This window comes from Hypomesus nipponensis, chromosome 17, assembly GCF_054491055.1.
Source record: "Hypomesus nipponensis isolate SF chromosome 17, ASM5449105v1, whole genome shotgun sequence".
In the NCBI taxonomy this organism is placed as follows: Eukaryota; Metazoa; Chordata; class Actinopteri; order Osmeriformes; family Osmeridae; genus Hypomesus; species Hypomesus nipponensis.
Genome location: NC_140377.1, coordinates 19,475,722 through 19,497,274, shown reverse-complemented (window position 1 = coordinate 19,497,274; position 21,553 = coordinate 19,475,722). Strand labels below are relative to the sequence as shown.

Below are 21,553 nucleotides of genomic sequence, written 5' to 3'. Positions count from 1 at the left end.
TTGGCTGAACGAGAGAATAAAAGCAAGCGAGCCAGAGAGAAGAGGGTGGGGGAGAGAGAGGGAGAGGGGGTGGAGGAGGGAGGGAGGGAGAGGGGGTGGAGGAGGGGAGGGGGTGGAGGGGGGAGGGAGAGGGGGTGGAGGGGGGAGGGAGGGAGAGGGGGTGGAGGGGGGAGGGAGAGGGGGTGGAGGGGGGAGGGAGAGGGGGTGGAGGGGGGAGGGAGAGGGGGTGGAGGGGGGAGGGAGAGGGGGTGGAGGAGGGGAGGGGGTGGAGGAGGGAGGGAGGGAGGGGGGGTGGAGGAGGGAGGGAGAGGGGGTGGAGGAAGGGAGGGGGTGGAGGAGGGAGGGAGAGAGGGGGTGGAGGAGGGAGGGAGGGGGGGTGGAGGAGGGAGGGAGAGGAGGAGGGAGGGAGAGGAGGAGGGAGGGAGAGGAGGAGGGAGGGAGAGGGGGTGGAGGAGGGGAGGGGGTGGAGGAGGGAGGGAGGGGGGGTGGAGGAGGGGAGGGAGGGGGGGTGGAGGAGGGGAGGGAGGGGGGGTGGAGGAGAGGAAGGAGGGGGGGTGGAGGAGAGGAGGGAGGGGGGGTGGAGGAGAGGAGGGAGGGGGGGTGGAGGAGAGGAGGGAGGGGGGGTGGAGGAGAGGAGGGAGGGGGGGTGGAGGAGGGGAGGGAGGGGGGGTGGAGGAGGGAGGGAGAGGGGGTGGAGGAGGGAGGGAGAGGGGGTGGAGGAGGGAGAGAGGGTGGAGGAGGGAGAGAGGGTGGAGGAGGGAGGGAGAGGGGGTGGAGGAGGGGAGGGGGTGGAGGAGGGGAGGGGGTGGAGGAGGGGAGGGGGTGGAGGAGGGAGGGGGTGGAGGAGGGAGGGAGGGGGGGTGGAGGAGGGAGGGAGAGGGGGTGGAGGAGGGAGGGAGAGGGGGTGGAGGAGAGGAGGGAGGGGGGGTGGAGGAGAGGAGGGAGGGGGGGTGGAGGAGAGGAGGGAGGGGGGGTGGAGGAGAGGAGGGAGGGGGGGTGGAGGAGGGGAGGGAGGGGGGGTGGAGGAGGGAGGGAGAGGGGGTGGAGGAGGGAGGGAGAGGGGGTGGAGGAGGGAGAGAGGGTGGAGGAGGGAGGGAGAGGGGGTGGAGGAGGGGAGGGGGTGGAGGAGGGGAGGGGGTGGAGGAGGGAGAGGGGGTGGAGGAGAGGGAGGGAGAGAGGGTGGAGGAGAGGGAGGGAGGGGGGGTGGAGAGAGGGAGGGAGAGGGGGTGGAGGAGGGAGGGAGAGGGGGTGGAGGAGGGAGGGAGAGGGGGTGGAGGAGGGAGGGAGAGGGGGTGGAGGAGGGAGGGAGGGAGGGAGAGGGGGTGGAGGAGGGAGGGAGGGAGGGAGGGAGGGAGGGTGGAGGAGGGAGGGAGGGAGGGAGGGAGGGAGGGAGGGAGGGAGGGAGGGAGGGAGGGAGGGAGGGAGGGAGGGGGAGGAGGGAGGGAGGGAGGGTGAGGAGGGAGGGAGGGAGGGAGGGTGAGGAGGGAGGGAGGGAGGGAGGGAGGGAGGGAGGGAGAGGGGGTGGAGGAGGGAGGGAGGGAGGGAGGGAGAGGGCGAGAGGTGGTGGGATGGCAAGATTCAAAGATGGCAGAGCAAGAGAGAGGAGAGAGTAAACTGAGTGAAACATACAGAAGGTCATGTGGAACTAGACTTTTGATAACCATCAAAGAATCACACACGATAGCCGGATAACAGTCTCTACGCTGGCTAAGAGGCCCGCTGCTTATTGTCCTTCTCTCACCTCTATCTACCAGGAGTGAGGTTCTGCCTCTGACTGTCAGGGTCATGGAATCCTCTCCACACTCCAACACAGGTGGCTCAAGCCCCAGCCCTCTCTTCCCAGGGTGGCTTGTCTGGTCATTGGTTCGCACCCAGACTGCCTGGTTACCTTAATAAAGACAACAACAACAACAACAACAACAACAACAACAAATTTTAAAAAGGTCATTTGGATGTATACACTTGTTTATTCATTTAACTAAATCACTTGGCAAATTAGAAATGGCATCGGTTCTCAAAACGAATTTAGAAATGGCGTTAAGTTCTCACTACCGAGGGAGACGCAACGTCAGTTTAAAGGCTTAATTGGCTTCTGTGTATTTTATGTGTTGTGATGTTTTACTTGGCATTTGCTGCTATGATGGGGTTGTTTTTTGTCTGTCGGGGACAACAGACAAACTTGTGCAATTACCTTTTAATTGTGCAATGTCCCTGCAAAAATAAACAATCTACATTTTTAGCAAGACCAAAGTGAAGATGCCGAGTCTGAATGAAAGTATTATGTTCGTTCGTGCCAAGGTGTCTCGGCAAATCTACCTCGATGAAAATGCACTATTTCCACTATTACGATTCACTTCTCAATTGCTGATAAATTAAACATAGGCCTACTCCCCTTACCTCGATTGTCGCGGTTGAACGGTTGGTCACCAAAGGATGGCGTTGTTTGCGATTTTCGATTGTACTTTCTGGAGCGATGACTAATTACGTTAGCCAGGTGCGGGCCGTTCGGACCGTCTCCGGGGATCGGAATTGACCAGGCCTCTTGGAACCGTCGTCTTGATGCTTTAATCTTGTGAATCCCTGTAGTATTTGTCTTCGATTTGTCAAATCTGTTTATATGTTTCGTACGGGTGTCCTCATCCCAGCCGTTATAACCGGTAACCTTTTGAATGTTTGAATGCGGGTTATGTTTTGCGGATTGAACATGACTTGGTGCACTCAGCGTAACAGTAAGAATGCAAAAGAGAAGAACTTCAGCGTATCTCATTGTCGGATTCAGTTTCATTTCGTGTATCAGTATACTGGGACAAGATCATGGGAAGCAGCAGTATTTTGTACACCTTGTGACGCTCCCTCAGGGAACACCTGGCACTCATCTTCAATTAGTGGACAAATTGGTAAGTTAATTGTCTTGTTTTGGTGAAATCTCAAGTTACACATTTGGATTTCACATCACATAGGTCAATAGGCCTACATGGTGTCTGTTATACGTCCAGGGTTGAATAGCGTTTTGATTTCATAGCGTTTTGATATGTGATACAAAATGTATAGTAGCCCCCACTTCCAATAGTATAGAAAAGAGAGACATATAGCCATTTATTAGGCTCTAATTTAAATGTACATTTGAAGTAGATTTAAAATGCCTAGGCCTACTCATTTTTCTGCTCGGTTTCCTGAGGCCGTAGCTATACAATCCTACCCGATCATACAACATTCTTGATTATCTTGGCCTATGATCTGACATAATTTAGCCTACTCTTATTTTCTCCAGTTGTGCGAATTTAATTGATTACTGGAGATCCAATTACACTTATCGTACAAGTTTTTGAATACAAGCCCATTATTTAATTAATCACGACTGATTAATTCTGGGATTCAAGATGCTTAGAGGACGTAGACTGGTGAACGAACAACCCGTTTGGACACATCAGGTCCTAATTGCAAGAATGTCAACTGAATCATTCACTAACATTCACTATGATATGTACATTTAGTATTATTTGAAAGGGATGCTCTTATAGACAGGGCCAGTTTAATGTATAGCAGAATCTTAATGGATGGCTCTTGGAAAATGTTTGTGAAAGGCCGAATCGTCACATACAGCATCGGTTTATTGACATACACACACAAACACGCAGACACACTGCTCTTGAATTCCCTTGCAAAGTTTTATGGAAAACAAGTGGAGGAGAGAGAATAGAGGATGAGAGCTGAGGCCAGCACTTCACAGCTTCGTTCTGAGAGGCTACATAAAGAACATTAGGAGAACATCCAAGCCACGTGGTCATATCATAAGATTATTCAAAGAATCAAATAGCAAAGCAAATATTTGGATATAATAGTCATAAGTCATAAAATCACATGTCTTCAGGTCAAACATGTCCATCTTCTCATCTGAAGTCAGCAACACAAAGACCAGCGTTGACCTCTGTGTAGATGAGAGGTTCTGCCTGAGCCAAAGTAATATTGGATTTATTTTGCGAGAGAATGGTCTTTCAGTTCATTCAGACCGTGCAACCGGTTGATGCTAGAGGGATTTCTCTTGATCGTCTTCTTGGTACTGGACTGCTCTCTCATGGTCATGTGAGAGGGTAGACCCCGCAAGCAAGTCTGGTTGGTCTACATTTCTTCGAAGTATTCATGAATTACATCAATCAATTGGTGCTTCTCTTGCTTCAACACATTTAGCTGTGGCCAAGGGAATGGAAAATGGAAAAAAAGTCGATGTTCCCAGTAATGAGTGAATGTCTGTAAAGACAATGTTTTGCTGACGCCAACAATTCCCTTGGTCATAACTCTTCTAAAAAGTTTGTTTTGTTCAAGTGGGGGTATCTCTGGTCCTATAGTTGTCCTGAATTTTCCCTCGATGTGTCTAATTTCATGTTGGTCATTGACCTCTCCCTCTCCAGCCACTGTCAATTATATATGTAGATATTTCGGTACATTGAGAGAAAAATATTGAGAGTGATTAGTCTATAAAACCAAAGTATAGGAATGTAGTTGAGTTATTAAATACTTGACGTTAAAAGGTGTAGAGCCGTAGTAGGTGCTATGATGCAGTTAAGTATGGGGTCAAAAGGTCTAATCCAGGAAGGCTGCTTTATTAATCCTGTTATTATGCAAGTCGAGTGATACTGACAGTTACGGCCATCTCATCTCACAGGCTGCATGGTCAGCAGCTACAATGCAATATCACGCCTGAGTTTGACTGTGTTGTCCACTAGAGGGCAGCATTGTATCAAGCCTCAGCCCAAGCCACTCCTACAGTGAAGGTGTAGTTGTTGATCTTCAATTCTTCTCTCTACCAGGGCTGAAATGTGATCTTACAACGTGGGGTTCACGTGAGCTTGAGTCCCGCTGTGGGCTGTCCACATCCATCCACAGGGCCCCCCATCACATTCTGTGGTGCACTACCTACACAATGGCCCAACTACAATTCCAGTTTATCAATCAAGGTGAGATCATTAAGATCCCTAGATATATACAGATATACTGTATGCAGAGTTTCTATCCTAAATTGGTGGCTAGATAGGCAGGTACAATTCCTGAATGTCTCAACCCAACTCTTTAGCTTTCTTCATCGTAGAAAGGACCGGGTGGGAGGATGGGGGGCGGGGGTGGTTGCAGCTGATGGGCGCGGCAGAGTGATGACTCACATTTGGAGTTGCCTAGCTACAGTGCAGAGTTGTTTTCTTTCCAATGTTTTGTTTCAGGAGTAAATTCAGCCTGTCTGGGTTTCATTCAGAGAAAACAGCCAGGGGGAGGGGCCCTGTGCATGAGTGGGCGGGTGGGGGGGGGTGGCCTGCCCAGGGAAGGGCTCAGCTAAAACAGTTTCAAGAGGAAGAGATCATGTGCCAACAAGCTAAATGCAGCAAAAAATGTTAGGTCAAAAAAAAAGAAAAGAGAGTGACTCAGACTGGGAAGTAGTAAATGAGGGACGGGAAATGACCAGAAAAGAACTCGAACCACGGTCGCCATGGAAACGGGCTTGACTTCTGCACGAAACGTTTTCTTTTGTTGACTCCAAACAGTGGTTGGAAATCCACAACAATACAGGCACAAGCGCACACGGTTAGCCTCCCCCAGAGTCTCATGGATACAGACGCACACTTACAAAAAGTCCTTCTGGTTGAACTGAAAAATACCCTAGAATAGCCTTTTCACAACATGATGTTATAATCACATTTAGTGGAAACACATCTGGCAGCTGCAATCTACAGCTACTTTCAACATTGTAGTCCCAGGCAAGTTAGTAGACAGCCCGTATGACACAAGCTTCATTAAACCAGACAGGCAAGGAACGACATTGCCATGGTAACACATCTACTTGACGGATCACTCATTTGTTCCTTTCATCATTTGGGGTTTCTATGTAGTTGCCAACACTAAACGGAAAAACAACTTATTTTAGAAAACTGTGTTGGAAGTCAGGGGCCCCTGTCTGAGAGAGTATTAAGAGAACTCTTAAACTGTTAGTGTAGCTGTTTGTGTTCCAGGCATTTAGTGACCAAACTGTGGATGTATTAAATGATCATGAGAACATCTGAGAAAATAAGCATAAAGGACTTCATGTGAAGCCACTGGTGAATAACTCTAAGGAAATGTACATGATTACATGTACAATACAGCACAACTTGGCCCATTACTATTTTCCCTGTCAAATACTTGGGCGAGCTGGTTTCACATCACTCGCTGCAGTTGAGCCAACAGACTCAGTAAGAGCCAACTGGGAGACAAACATATGTCAGGGATTTTAAAATGTTCTCATGTGATTTATCTCTGTTACAGACCCAGGTTTGGTTGACATACAGTGTCTTTGGGTCCTACTCCGGTAACCGTGGGAGGGAAAGTTACATGTAAATACCCACCCACCTGCAGTGGCAATCAGATTCAGAACAGAATGATGGAGTGATTCAAATGAGCAGCTACTCAGTGACATTAAAGTCAAATCTAGATGAGGTCATTTGCCATTGTACAGTTATCTATGTTATTAGGCTGTGTCATTTCTGAAAGTATATTTTGGATTTTGATCAATACTTGACATGCATACAATTGGATGTTGGATACATAAAATAATTGCATAAAGTGACACTTTCATTTGGTAATTGTAACAATCCCTGTTCCCTCTCTTGTCTACTATGCTATCAGTTACTTGTGGTCTGGCTTGCCTAGCTCACCACACACTGATGTGTGTGTGTGTGTGTGTGTGTGTGTGCATGCACACGTGTATACTTAAACCTGTGCATGTTCTAATACAAGTTGGTGTGTGTGTGTGTTGCAATCACTGTGACATACCTAGGACAGAAACCGACATGCAGTTCCAAGTGGGAGTGGCGGGATCAGCTGCATCACTGAGGTTTACAATTAGTCCACTGTGGGTATGTTGTTACTCACGAACTATGTGATGACATTTCCCCCCTTCCACCCCACCCCTTGCTTGGAACTACCCTGTAAATCCCATAATGAAGTCTGGGTTATGTGGAATATCTAGGACTCAGACATGTCAGACACAGAGGGAATGAGACAGAATAAGCCAGTCAACCACAGAGGAAGACAGAACTTGTTAGCCACGTTAACATAGTGACCGGTTAGCCATGTTAGCATTGTGGCCAGTTAGCCATGTTAGCATTGTGACCAGTTAGCCATGTTAGCATTGTGACCAGTTAGCCATGTTAGCATTGTGGCCAGTTAGCCATGTTAGCATTGTGACCAGTTAGCCATGTTAGCATTGTGACCAGTTAGCCATGTTACCATTGTGACAAGTTAGTTGACTAGTCAAACACATAAGCACCGTGACCAGCTGCAGGGGCACCGGCAGGCGTGTGTGTCTGCGCTCACGTCGGCACCAATGGCATGGGGGCACGCCGCGGGGCACCATTTCACACAGGCCTGTGGAAATACTCTGTCCCTGTGACACCCAGACTCAGGACAGCCTCACTGTCGACTGGCCAGCGTTTCTCAATGCCCAAACTGAAACACCTCTCTTTCTCGAGTCTCTGAGACCCACGCCAGGCAAGGTGACACGTTTATTCAGAACCGCCCTGAACCGGATCAGCCGGAAAAGAGGACGAGGATTACTTACACCGACACTTTATTACTGTGCACACAACACTTGACATTTCACACTCTGTCACAACTGCACTGATGTTCTCTTTACATGCTGGTCTTTCCAGTGTTGATTAGACCAGTCAGACAAAGGCTGGATTGTCGAGGAGGCCAGCTCATTGGCTCCCCTGGGAAGCCGCACAGGGCATGTGATCCGTCCTGTCTGGAGATGCAAGGCCTTGGGGTTTGGGCCGGTCCTGGGCGTCGCCCTTCCCCCACCCCTTCCTCCCCCCATGGCCTTGGTAGTGATAAACAGAAGCACATTGAGATCCATATAAAAATCCATATAGAACTGACTTATCGTTATTGTTGAATCTAGATGATAGTCTCCCTCTGTTGTAAATCCAAGTTCTGTGTAAGGTTGCCGATGAATCTTATTCAGTAAAGTACAGTATGTTAGTGCAGATAGGGTGAAGGGACGTTCTAGACGTACACAAGCCAGTGTTGAGACCACTGACCTCAGAAATGCAAGATTAGCGGTTGGAAACCCCAGAGAAGGTGGTGTTGCAGCCCGGTGCTCTCAGGCCCAGGTGTGTGTGAGGCAGCGCTGAGGCCAGTCTCATCCGCACCTCGGAGGGCGAGGCTCACAAGCCTGGGACACAATCAGGTTCGACAAGATTCCTTGTCTCCCCCCCCCCCTCTCTCTCTTCCTCTCTCTCTCTCTCTCCTCCTCTGTCTCTCTCCTTATCGCCCTCCTCACGTCTCACATGGGTGTGTCAGCCTGGCAGTTGTGATAAATGGATCTCGGATCTGGACGTTTGCCAAGATTGATGATAAAATATATACAGTATATCATAAAACAGTGAAAGATTGACTGAATAAATATTAATAAAAAAAACTTTGAAAGCGATTATTGAATGGTTATGCTGGGGAGAGAGATGACCTGCCTGCTGGTTGGTTGCTACGTGTTGTGAATGCTTGTTTGAGTCATTCCAAGTGTTGAGTCAGTCCCAATCAATTGGTTACCATGGTTATGCTTTATGTTTGATCATTTTACTGAGGAGCTACACATCTGTCAGTGTCTTTTGTGGAAATCAGCATACTCATGCCCTTGATCTTTCAGAGCATCTGTCATTGGTGCGATGGTCCTCCACAGATTTCATGATTGGGCTCAACCCCTGAGATACTGTTTGTGTGGGCAGGATTCACCCACAGTGACTGGCTGGAGAGGAGATCACAAACTGCCAAACACTTGCACTTGACGGGTGCTCTTGATTTTGTTAATCTAGTAGAGTGAAGCCAAGAATCAACAGACTAGCCAAGAAGACAGGTTTGACACCAATCCAGTCGAACACAGTACAAGGTCAATCCCAAGTATTCAACACAAAAACAAACACAAGGTGCACCGGATAAAGTAAGTATGGGAACACGAAACCAATGACCTTGTCTGTCAGGTACAAACAGATAACAAAATCAAACACCATATCTTTAACAAGAGGATGACTTCCGTACAAGTAATTTCAGCGATTTGACCCGTATGCTTGACAAAGTCTAGCTATGCTAACGCTAGCCTGCCGTCTCCCTTGAGGCAACAGCAGCTGCACTCTTTGAAACTGCCTTTCTGGCCCATCTAACTCACTCCTCCTGTCATGTTCTGGGTGTTAAACTCTTTACTGAAGGAACCCTTCAACACTCCTCTGGGGACAGACGTCCTGTTAGCTCCTTTCCCTGCAACACAGGTGCAGAAGGAGGGGTCCATTGAGTCCTATTGTGTCAGAGGATCAGTGTCATCTCTGGCTCTGGGGACGTCCTTGGGCACATGGGCTAGACGTGCCCAAGTGGAAGTCTAGTCCTGCCTAGCATTGCCTCGAGCGGAGAACAGTCCAGTAAACACATCCACCGTGATATTATATCAGATAAAGCTCATGGCTTTATCCCTCTATCTTTCTGTCTTCATTCTTTATCTCTCTTTCTCTGTTTTTTTTTCTCTGTCTCTTTCAGACTGGAGTCATTGCACTCAAATACCCCCACCTCTATCTCTATCTCTCCCTCTCTCTCTCTCAACAACATTCTTTCATACTGACTGTCCTTCCATGAGAGAGAGAGAGAGAGAGAGAGAGAGAGAGAGAGAGAGAGAGAGAGAGAGAGAGAGAGAGAGAGAGAGAGAGAGAGAGAGAGAGAGAGAGAGAGAGAGAGAGAGAGAGAGAGAGAGAGAGAGAGAGAGAGAGAGAGAGAGAGAGAGAGAGAGAGAGAGAGAGAGAGAGAGAGAGAGAGAGAGAGAGAGAGAGGAGGAGAGAGATCCTTTGGAAAGAGTATGACCTTGCCTGTGTTTGTGTGTGTGTTTTGGATACAACACCAACATTGTGACAGCCCTCGTCTGATCTCCATGGGAGCCTGGGAAGGACTCATGACTGTGTGATGGGAGTTCCCTCAGCAAGCAGAGCAGCAGTGAATCGCTGTGGCATCTGTACAGAGCAGCAAGTACTCACAGACTGAGTGACAAATACGACGGACGGCAAAATAAACACACACCCTGCCACAAAATGTTTGAATTTGTGGTTTGTGTGAGTGTGTGTGTGTGTGTCAGTAAGAGAGAGGGGAAGGGTGTGTGTGAATGAGAAAGAGAGAGAGAGAGAGGAAGGAAGGGTGTGTGTGTTTGAGAGTGGGGTGTGTGTGAGAAAGCGAGGGCAGAGACAGAGGAGTGAGATATTTTGGGGTGTGGACAGGAGAGGGGTGGGAGGAGCAGAAGTGGGTGGAGGTGTGGTGGAGAGTGTGTTTGTGCGTTCCTACACGGGGCGGGTTGAGTCGCACGAGTAGAACCCAGAGAGAAGGAGGACTAAGGCTTTTCAACACACAGGCAGCGAATCAAACAAGTAAGTACAATTGTCTCTTCTCTCTCACAACCTCTCTAAATGTAAGTCCTATACATCCTAACTAAGTTTGTATCTGCGGTACAGTGCATATTTTCAAGGTACTCACTTTCAATCAAACTTTTAAGTTTGAAACTTTGTTTTTGAAGTTGTGCACAGTTAAACAAGGTTGTTAATTGATTTGTGATGTAATATGTCTATCAGCTTCAGTATGTTGATTGGAAAGGTACAATTGACCCATAGTCAGCAAAAACGTATGTTTGTTTAATGTTGTGTTTTCTATCTGGTGACATTCAAGAAGGAATTGTTTTTAAAATGTATATCATGAATTGAGATCCTTGTGTGTGTTGATGCTATAACATTTTAAAATATTTTTTACATCAAGTAAAAAATGATTCATTCTCAAATTTCTCATGTTAGTTGAGGTTTTTAAGGTATGGTAGACAGCAGATAGAGACATCCAGTTTGTCATGTGCTTTGGTGTTTAAGGTGTGTGAGGGTGTGTGAGGGCGTGTGTGAATTTGCCCACATCCCACATTATATAAATATGTGCGATTCAGAAAAAGTCCTGGAGGGTTAGGAGGGTGTAATAAATATATCTGATAAAAAAAAGTTCCCAGTATCTCAGAAGTGTATGACAGAGACTCAACTCTCCCGGTTTTAAAGATAGTCTGGCCCTCTCAGGACTAGAAAAGGCGAGAAATGACACAGAATGCCTTTTGTGTAAACAGAATATCTAAACATAGCTTGAGTTAATTAAGCAGTGCGCCTTCACAATTACAGTCATTTAAATTGTATATGAGACTGTGTTGGGACGGGCCGGGTCACACCTGGGGATGGAGCTGTACGCCCCTCAGACCACTCCCTGGTCCCAGAGGTCTGGTTCATACCGGATATTCTAGCTCCACCCCCACCTCCTTCCTCCACCCACATCTCCGCCCTTTTCCCCCTCTCCCCATCCGTCCGTCCGTCCGTCCTCCCCTCCATCCATCCCTTGCTCCACCCCTCCGCTCTGTCCCTCCACCCCTCTTCTCCTCCCTCCTTCTGCCCCTCCACCCCTCTTCTCCTCCCTCCTTCAGCCCCTCCACACCCAGTTCCACTTCATCGTAGTATGAGGTTTAGTATATAAACATAGCCCCTAAATCATATGATCCTCGTGGAAAACGTTATTCTCCCAACATGCCTGCATGAAGGCACCAGTTATCTCTAAGTCAGGTTTGTACTTCCTTAAAACTATAGGATTCGGTGGATAGGACTGCGTGTGCATTTTGTAAAAAAAAAAAAAAAAAGACTAAAAAACAATGTTTGTTCTGCATTACTTATGTTAGGATTTGTTTGGTGTGTGTGAGTGTTAACACAAAGAGGTCTGGCGGTTGGGCGGGGGATTGCTAGGTATTCTCTGTAGTTATTTCAAGGAGTGGCGGGTTTGTAGCAAGCCCAAGACAAGTTCCAACTCATCCACCCACAAACTACTTCACTCTTTATTCCTCTTTCTCTCTCCCTTTGTCTCCCCCTCCATTTTTTTAGGGGCTGCGGTGTGACTGATCACTATCGTACAAACAACCTACTCTTACTAATCTCTCTTCCCTTAAACCATGATTTATATCTATCTGGCACCTTGCCACCCACCTTTTCAGGGTGTGTGTGTGTGTGGTTTAGGGTGCCTGCGGCAACAGGGTGTTTGTATGGGGGTTTTATACTACAGATCTTGCTGTCATGAAGTCCATCTCTCTCACTCCTGCAACTGACAGGAGCCCAGTCTGACAGTGGAGTATCTGTTAGCCACTTTAACCTGGTGTCCCTGTCTGGGTCATGCCCCCTCACCTGCTATCACACGGTGTCAAACAGAAGACAAAAAGGCCTGAAAAGCTCCTTTTGACTTAAGGTCTCTTTCTCCCATATCCTCTCTCCATGCCTTTTAATAACAAACCTCTCTCCCTCCCTCCCTCTCTCCCTCTCTCCCCCCCCAGTCAACATGTTGGTCCTTCTAGCCCTCATCTTCCTCCTACACGTCGCCGGCATCATCCTCCTGCTGGTCGCCACCATCGACAATGTAAGTACTGGACATCACGTTGTTGCCTCCTTTCCTCCAAGCGCATCACCCACATGCACAGAGAGTGAGTAGGAGAGATCGTTTTATCATTCTATTCAGCCGCTATTTCTACAACCAGAGCAGGATCATGTAGCGTTTCATTGACTCTGTCAGGAAGTTTAGCGCTAGGTGGGGAGGCGCCCCCCAAAATATTTTCCCGCCCTTTGACAAGAACAACCAAGCCCAGATCTGTATTTGAAAGGATTTAAATGTAATTTCCAACTACAATTGGGGTGGTGTGGACCTGCGAATATTCTCAAGACATGAAACCTGCTGGATGTGAGTGCCGTGTTGAACTAGAACCGCTGCTATTGGCTCCTCGGATGATCTTCAGCTCTCTGATTAGTTGTTGTGTCTGGTCCCATTGTTGAGCTGTCTGTCATAAGCTGTGGGTGACTGATAGCCAGGTTGACCCACCTGGGGTCATCATTCTGTCTCTGAGGTATGTTTGTGTGTGTGTGTGTGGTGTGTGTGGTGTGTGTGGTGTGTGTGCGTCAGCCTGCGCTTGTGTATTTCACGTCCTGTGTGACAGCTCACCTGCACACCGTGTGCGTTCAATTCCAGGCTCTCTTTCAACAAGAATGTTCTAGTGACATTCCTGAGCACAGGTGAAATTCAGTGGACTTCCTCTCACTGTCGTCAGGCCCGAAGCCCTTCCTCACACATGTCGTGACAGAACAACCTTTCAAGGCATATAAACCGGCTCCATAAATGACCTCTGCTTTGTTCACAAGACATCTCTTACATTGTTGAAATGGATTAATGTTGATGGAGTGGTCATGCAACATTTCAATGGCTATGCACCTGCACAGCCATGACAATAACGTTGAATCTATTTTCTATCAAATCTAGAATAGTCAACAGTGTTCACAGTCAAATTCCCCAAATAACTAACATGCTCATCCTTTGTCATCCTTGGTCATACACATTACAATACATTTAGCCATTTAGCAGACGCTCTTATCCAGAGCGACTTACAGTAAGTACAGGGACATTCCCGCCTTACCCAAGGACACAACATCATTTTGCACAGCCAGGAATTGAACCGGCAACCTTCTGATTGCTAGCCTGATTCCCTAACCGCTCAGCCACCTGACTCCCTACGTACACACGTTGGATGTGCGTCTGTCTCTGTGAACACTGCTAATGTTGATATAGGGGTTTTAATAAAGATGACGTAAGGAGGTTTTTTGAAGACTAATGTTGCTGTTCTTCTGTTCTCCCTGCAGGCCTGGTGGTTTACTGAGAACATGGCCACAGATGTTTGGTTCAGGTGGATCAAAGTCAACGGAGTGTGGAATACCACCGACTTCCCCTCTACCTACCCCCAAGGTACACACACACACACACACACACACAGGAATTTGATGGGGTTTGCCACCCAGCTTTGAGCCCAGAACTAGGAACTAAGTTCCCACCGAGCAAATGTACAGTCTATGTATGTGTGTCTTGTGTGTAGAGTGGCTAGATTGATGAATCTGTCTGCCAGGGGGTCCGAATACCGAAACAGAATGAAACAGGGCGTGACATCACATAAGGGACGCCGGCCGGTGTTGTTGTTGAAGTTTCGCCGCAATTCTCACTAAATGTTTTCCAAAGGAGTCATGGCCCATGTGTAAACAATGTTAACTGAAAGGATGGGCATGGAATTAACTGTGACAGGCTGATGGAGTAGAAGTTAGCTTTGCGATTCCTTTCATAATTTTGTTCTCGTGTTGTCCACACATAGTTACACTGGAAAGCCAAGGGGAATGAGTTTCTGTCACAGTTGGATAACTATATGTTGACTTGCATGTCATTCTGTGTGTTGAAGCTCAATGATCTGACTAGATACCTGGGAGTCTGCGTTTTGAAATGCTGTTGTATTCTGGGTGTGCCATGTTTGTATCTAACCACTCTCTCTCACTGTCTCTCTCTGTCTCTCTCTCACTGTCTCTCTCTGTCTCTCTCTCACTGTCTCTCTCTGTCTCTCTCTGACTGTCTCTCTCTCTCTTTCTCTCTCTCTGTCTCCCTCTGACTGTCTCTCTCTCTTTCTCTCTCTCTGTCTCCCTCTGACTGTCTCTCTCTCTTTCTCTCTCTCTGTCTCTCTCTGACTGTCTCTCTCTCTTTCTCTCTCTCTGTCTCTCTCTGACTGTCTCTCTCTCTTTCTCTCTCTCTGTCTCTCTCTGACTGTCTCTCTCTCTTTCTCTCTCTCTGTCTCCCTCCACAGAGTATCTACAGGCGGTGCAGGCCAGCTCGGTGCTAGCCTGTGTATTCTCCATCCTGGGCATTTTTGTGTTTGTGGCTCAACTCTTCACCCTAGCCAAGGGGAAAAGGTTTACCTTCTCTGGAATCTTCCAGCTGCTAGCCTGTGAGTACCATCTCAGATCTATCTCAGATCTATCTGTGTGTGTCTGTGTGTGTATTGGTGTATCTGTCTGTCTCTGTCTCTGTCTCTCTCTGTCTCTCTCTGTCTCTCTCTCTCTGTCTGTCTCTCTCTCTCTCTCTCTCTCTCTCTCTCTCTCTCTCTCTCACTCACTCACTCACTCACTCACTCACTCACTCACTCACATTCACACACACAAACAAACACACAAACAAACACACACGCAACACAACCCCTTCTCACCAACAACTTTCCCTCTGCCTCCGTCCCCAGGCCTGTGCATCATGATCGCGGCCTCCATCTACACGGACATCTTCCACAAGCAGGAGAACAACGGCTGGTACGGCCACAGCTTCATCCTGGCCTGGATCTCCTTCGCCTTCACCTTCATCTCCTGCGTCATCTACTTTGTCCTCCGCAAGAAAACGGCGTGAGGAAGAGGACGATGAGGAAGAAGGGCGAGCGAGGCCGTGTCAGGGGTCTGCATCCTCGGCTATGATCTTTATTTGTATTTTTTTTTTTCGTACTGGCGAGTTTCTTGGTTTTTCTCGTATGGTGTTTTACGTTTTTGTATTGTTCGGCCTTGAACTTTGTTGATTATCGATATAGCCCTCGACGTTCCTATTGCTTGCGTCGCGATGACTCCAATGTACCATGTTCCCACTCCACTAACACCTCGGACAAAGCCAAGGATAAAATACACTTTATGAATAGTTTGGTTCGCATATTGAATCAGGCATCACCTCGTTTCACCTTAAACTGAAAGTAATATGATGTTGTGTTAGACGGTAGACTAGACGGTACTGTTCTGTATTGTTAATATTTCGTTATTCAATTTGGAATGAGACTTGTGGGAGAGAGTTTGCACTTGAGATACCGGCCTCTTCACCCTCTCTTTCAAAACAGGTCACAGCATGGTCATAATTCCAGGCGCTGACTTAAAACAGCCTTAGCTGGGTGAATTTCTCTGTGTTAGACACATCATAATATTAGCGTACAGAGAGAAACACCCAGAGTCAGATGGATTGTGACCTCATCAGAACGCAGCCGAGCAGAAATCCTATTTCTGGCTGAGTTGAAACCCTCATTACTCCAAATGACTTAGAGCTCCTGTAGGGCGTGCTGAACAGAGCCGTGTCATCACCGGCCACTAGGGGCAGTGACGTGTCAGAGCAAACCCAACATCTGCATTTCAAAACCAAGATAGACAAACAGACAGACACAGACAGACACAGGCAGACAGGCAGGCAGGCAGGCAGACAGACACAGACAGACAGACACAGACAGACACAGGCAGGCAGGCAGACAGACACAGACAGACACAGGCAGACAGACACAGGCAGACAGACAGGTGGGCAGGCGGGCCATTAAGATAAATCACGCCAGGGATGTGTCTTACGGTTGGTATGGGACGAGGTCATTCAAATCAAGTGTACCTTAAGTATGACCTGTTTTTGTAAACGGTCTATGTCAGCGAGATAGAAGACAAACAGACAGACAGACAGCATGACAGACGGACAGAAATCATGAATGCCCGGTGTCTACGATGTTCCCTTTTACTGCACGTTAAAATATATGCGTAAAGAACATGTTTGGTTACCTGTATGTCATGCATGTCTGATGTAAGTTTATTTTTGTTACTATGTTGATTATTATTATCATTATGATATTGTTAATGATTTATATTAAAACTAAATTGAAATATTGCTTGTGTTGTTTCAAGTATCATTGTAATATTACAATTATATAATATATGATATATATTATATTATTATTGCTTGGGTTGTTTCAAGTATGATTTTAGAGACAGATTTTAGCAAGAAGAAAAAACTTGAAGAGCAAACGTTACCAAGCTTTATTGAAATCAAATCAAACACACTTGACGGATGTTTCACCTTTCACGATTAGCAATGCGATGCTAGTGCTTTACCAAGCACTAGTGGGTTGACTCTACACACCATATAAGAACTGTCCAGTTACTTGAACGCATTAAGAACTGACCCCATGGCTTCCACAGTGCCAGACAAGACCAATCAAGCACAGCACAACACAGGATTGAGTGAGGATTTGCCCTGGTTTGTGGACCCAGGTGTGGGGCGAGTTCCAGGTGTGGTCCAGGTGTCCTGTACGTACAGTCACAGGGGGCTGTACTCCTCTTCAGGGTATTCCTCTGGGCTGTAGCTGAACCCTGACACAGGCAGGTACAGGGAGATGGAGGGCGAGGGCAGCGAGAGGCGGTGGTAGGGCGACCGAGGGGCCGGGTGGGAGGGAGGGAGCGGGAAGGAGTCGGTGCGGGCCAGGGGGAGGGAGTGGGAATGGATGAGGCGGGGCGAAGGGGGCGGCATGAGCAGCGGAGGACGGGAGGGCGAGGACGGCGGGGAGGGCGGGTCGTAGTAGGGCGAGAGGGGAGAGAGCTGCGGAGGAGGGGGGGAGGGGGGAGGGAGCAGGCCGGGGTGCGGGGGGCAGTAGTAGGGGGCAGGGGGTCTGTGCCGGGGGTCGTCCGGGGGGTTGAAGCGGCAGGGGTAGAGGCGAGAGGAACGCCGCCGTCCCACCATCAGGACCTTCTTGGTGTAGTTGTTGAGGGTGGAGACACCAGACGCCATGCAGCAGGTGAAGGCCAACCAGGCAATGCTGGAGGGAGGGAGGGAGGGAGGGAGGGAGGGAGGGAGGGAGGGAGGGAGGGAGGGAGGGAGGGAGGGAGGGAGGGAGGGAGGGAGGGAGGGAGGGAGGGAGGGAGGGAGGGAGGGAGGGAGGGAGGGGGTTTAGTCTTGACTCTTGATCAACAGCGTTGGAGTAGTAATGTTATGATTATTTATTTGTGATATCACATTTTCAGTTAGTGTGTGTGAGTGTGTCTGCTTTTTGGCTCTAACTCACTAGAAGGCCCAGGAGTATCCGTAACTGTGAGGTTTGAAGTCTTCCGGCCCCATAGAAGCTGTGGTCTGGAACACCTGCATGAACATCATATGAGCCACCATCCCCAGCAGCCCTGGCAGAAAGAGCACAGACCCTTAGTCTCCATAGCATAGCATAGCATAACATAGTACAATAAATTATAGCATAGCATAGCACAACACATTATAGCATAGCATAGCATAGTGCAATACATTATTGCAAAGCATAGTACAATACATTAGCGTAGCATAGCACAAAACATTATAGCATAGCATAGTACAAAACATTATAGCATAGCATAGTACAATACAAAGAATAGCACAGTATAGCAAAGCCTAGTATCCCACAGCATAGAATAGCGAAATATAAAGTACAGCCTCGCACAACATAGTGTACAATAGCATAGCATAGTCTAACAAGGCACAACAAAGCACACAGCAGAATAGCGTAGAACTTTATAGAACAATTCAACAAAATATAGCATGCCTGCGGTGAATTGCGTATGCTGGAACAGTACAATGTGCCATGGTGTAGTGCTGTCTGACACGACACCACGTCGTACCTCCGAGCACAGTGAAGATGGCCGAGTAGGCGTTGAGCATCTGTCCCCAGCGCTGTGCGGACGGGAAGAAGCCACTCAGACACAGCTGCAGAGACAGCAGCACACAGCTGATGAACAGCAAGCCCACGTACATCAGCTCCATGGATACGGACAGCCACATCATCCCTGCAGGGGAAGAGGCCACACACACGCACAAACACACACACACACACACACACACACACACAGGTTAAGTACAGCGGCCCCCAGTGTGTCAGTGTGTACGCATGCCAACTTGATCTTTGCGTGCCAGACCCTCATTTGCCTATTTAGTCGATGTGTGTGTGTGTGTGTGTGTGTCTGGTCGAACCTGACCCTTCTTGATGTGTGTAATCTGTGTGTGTTGTGGCTTAAATGTTTGTATAAAAATCCAACTTACCCTTTTCAGATCCTGGGGTCAAAGTGTGGAAACCCCGACACTTCTCCTCTGAAAATGGACGAGAGCGTTTGTTGAACACACACACAAAGCATGGTTACCTTCAACTGATGGGGGACCGTAATTCACAAACAAGAGCCAATCGGCCTAATATCGAGTCCGTCAGCCAGGGATGGATTAAACGAAGGGAGAGAGAATCCTATTAGCTGCACCCATGTGGTTTGTGTGGTGTGTGTGTGAGAATCAGATCAACAACAACTTAGATTGAGACGATGGTTCTCTGGATCAGATTAGACCGTGATGAAAACAGGGAGGATTAGGAGAGGTCGATTGTCTCCTCGGTCTAAATCCATCGGCAGTTTATCTGGGAATGGTTTCTGTTCCCTGAATGAATGCAGGAATGGTGGCCCCTTGCATTTCTAATCATGAGAGTTCAGGCAGGAGAGAGGGGGTCAAGGCAGGAAGGAGGGGAGAGTTAAATCACAGTTTGTCCTCTCCGTGCCACTCTCCCCCCGTTGAAAACAGGCTCGGACAGATTCTCATATGGATTCTGGAGGCCAGGAGCGGAAAGTGGTTTGCAAATGCCTTCACATTTCTGTCTGTCTGTCTGTCTGTCTGTCTGTCTGTCTGTCTGTCTGTCTGTGTCTCTCTCTGTCTGTCTGTGTCTCTCTCTGTCTCTCTCTCCTCTGTGTGTCAGTAATCCCTTATTGAGTTTTACCACTAGGATCTAATGCTGGGAGAAAACACAGGTACGCCCCCCTCCATGCATATAAGCAAACAGACACACACCTCCCCCATCTGCTCGGTAACTTCTCCCATCACCCAGGCTTCCAATCCATCGCACTCATTTTCTTTTCCCAACAGCCAATCCCTGATTACCTGTCCCCCTCTGACCCCTGACCCCTGACCCCAAGGTCCTCACCCCAGGCGTCTGTGTAGATGTTCTCCTCACAGCTCATCCAAAGGCCGGCGTGGAACACCGGGAAGACGAAGCGGTCGTCCCCGGTCTCCCAGGAGAACTGGAGCGCGGTTGAGTTGGACACCCCCGGTACCGGGATGCAGTTCTTCTGCTTGGTGGCCGAGCACAGAGGCTTGGGCACCTGGTTTTGGTCGTTGTTCGGTCGTGCACGCAAACACATGCACACACGTACAGAGTTAATGGTTGACAATGATTCTTACCGATACTGCTCCACAAATATGTACTCGTGCTACGAAATGTACAGCTGGGCCGTTCTGACAGAATCCATTACAAGAAAAATCGTTTTTAATTCAGCTGCCACCCAACATCTAATCATAAGATAGACACATACTAGATTGAATATAGATCTAACAATGTATATACACAGGATACAAAGCTAATAATTAAGACTAGAGTTGGGGATACCTTTTGCTGGCCCTCACACCAATAGGAGGACATGAGGGCGACAGTCCCCAGGGAGAGAGACACCAGGGTCAGGAGGAAGGAGAGGCGAGGGGAGCGGACCTTCTCTAGGAGAGACATGGAGGAGAAAGGGGAGGCAAGGGTCTGAAGCAGAGAGATAGACAGCCAGGGGGAGCGTACTGGACAACAGGCAGACGAGAGGGTTGGAGTTTGAGGGAGATGAGAAAAAGAGAGAGACAAAGAGAGGTTTAAGTATTACCAAGCACATACACCCTTCTCCCATCAGTTCTGAGCAATATTAAAAAGGAGTGAAGGGGGACACTTCACAGGCAGGGTTTCATGAGGGACTGGAATCTGCTGTGACAACAACAAAGGCACAAGTGTTTGTGAGAGCAAGTAAGCGTATATGAAAAAGGTGAAGATGAGTAAAAGTAAGAAACAAGAGAGCTAAAAGACAAATGAAGAATGAGAATATGGAACGAGCAACAAAACCAAAAAACCCTCTAGCTCTATGAACACTTTCAGAACAACAGTGCGCATCGACAGCGAAAAACGGGAACTGGGAATGAATGCAGTTGTTTGGAAAGAGAGAGGGAGGGGAGGGAGACACTCACCTTCTACAGTCTGATGTGTCTGTATGTCGAGAGAGTCGTTGTTGATGGCTGCAGTTCATGCACCTGCTTTTCCCGTCTTTTCCTGTTCCTGCGTTTCCCTCTTCAGGTGATGACCCTCCCAACGCCCTCTGTTGAGAGAGTGTGTGGGTGTGTGTGGGTGAGAGTATGCGATTAAGTGTGTGATAGTCCATATGATTTTGACTGGTCAGTGAGTCGGTAAGTCCCCACTCCACCCTCTTCTTTAATCTATTCATACAACTCTAAATCCACAGTGGACAACACCGTTCAATCTGTTTTGATTTGAACCCCCCTTCCCCCTGCGGCCCATCCCCTCACACATCTCTCCTCGTGTCCCCTGTGTGTTTGCTATATCACTGAAGAATGAAGAAATGATGATCATAGATATTTCTATTTATCAAGATCATACTGTAATACATTGGGGTTTAATACACCGTAGTGTGATTCCATCTGTATGGCGGGGAGCACACATCTACCACAAGAGGGCGCCCTTTCTGCAGATTAGACTAGAGAGAGAGAAATGGATTTAACGGCACAGGCAGATAAGAATTATGGACACAGGTCGATAGTGGATGCTCAGATCTTCATAAGTCACGTCAACATGTCATTCCAGAGAAAGAGAGAGAGAGAGAGAGAGAGAGAGAGGGGGGGGGGAGAGAGAGAAAGAGAGAGAGGGACAGAAAGAAACAGTGGCAAGAGCAACAATTGAAAGGAAAAAGTAAATAGAAGACAGGACAAAGAAAGCGGGTACATAGGATTTGAGCACAATAATGAAAAGCAACAATCACGAAATAGG

At 48.1% G+C, this 21,553-nt stretch overlaps 2 protein-coding genes and 1 long non-coding RNA gene across 3 annotated transcripts; 2 read left to right on the top strand and 1 right to left on the bottom strand.

Moving 5' to 3' along the window:
- The first annotated feature begins 2,551 nt into the window (after window positions 1-2,551).
- On the top strand, window positions 2,552-10,089 carry LOC146253884 (uncharacterized). Its single transcript, XR_014731815.1, has 3 exons — window positions 2,552-2,897; window positions 4,809-4,955; window positions 9,916-10,089. It is a non-coding gene; the product is annotated as an uncharacterized LOC146253884 (long non-coding RNA).
- A 222-nt stretch (window positions 10,090-10,311) lies between these two features.
- emp1b (epithelial membrane protein 1b) lies at window positions 10,312-16,578 on the top strand. Its single transcript, XM_084678828.1, has 5 exons — window positions 10,312-10,418; window positions 12,386-12,468; window positions 13,737-13,839; window positions 14,717-14,857; window positions 15,146-16,578. The coding sequence occupies exons 2-5, from the start codon at window positions 12,391-12,393 to the stop codon at window positions 15,304-15,306; spliced, it is 483 nt and encodes a 160-aa protein (XP_084534954.1). The 5' UTR covers window positions 10,312-10,418; window positions 12,386-12,390; the 3' UTR covers window positions 15,307-16,578.
- A 134-nt stretch (window positions 16,579-16,712) lies between these two features.
- On the bottom strand, window positions 16,713-20,961 carry gsg1 (germ cell associated 1). Its single transcript, XM_084678485.1, has 7 exons — window positions 20,740-20,961; window positions 20,129-20,304; window positions 19,667-19,844; window positions 18,748-18,795; window positions 18,330-18,494; window positions 17,750-17,861; window positions 16,713-17,503 (listed from the first exon to the last, which is right to left on the bottom strand). Exons 2-7 carry the CDS (start codon window positions 20,243-20,245, stop codon window positions 17,008-17,010), a joined length of 1,116 nt encoding a protein of 371 aa, XP_084534611.1. The 5' UTR covers window positions 20,246-20,304; window positions 20,740-20,961; the 3' UTR covers window positions 16,713-17,007.
- Window positions 20,962-21,553: the final 592 nt, after the last annotated feature.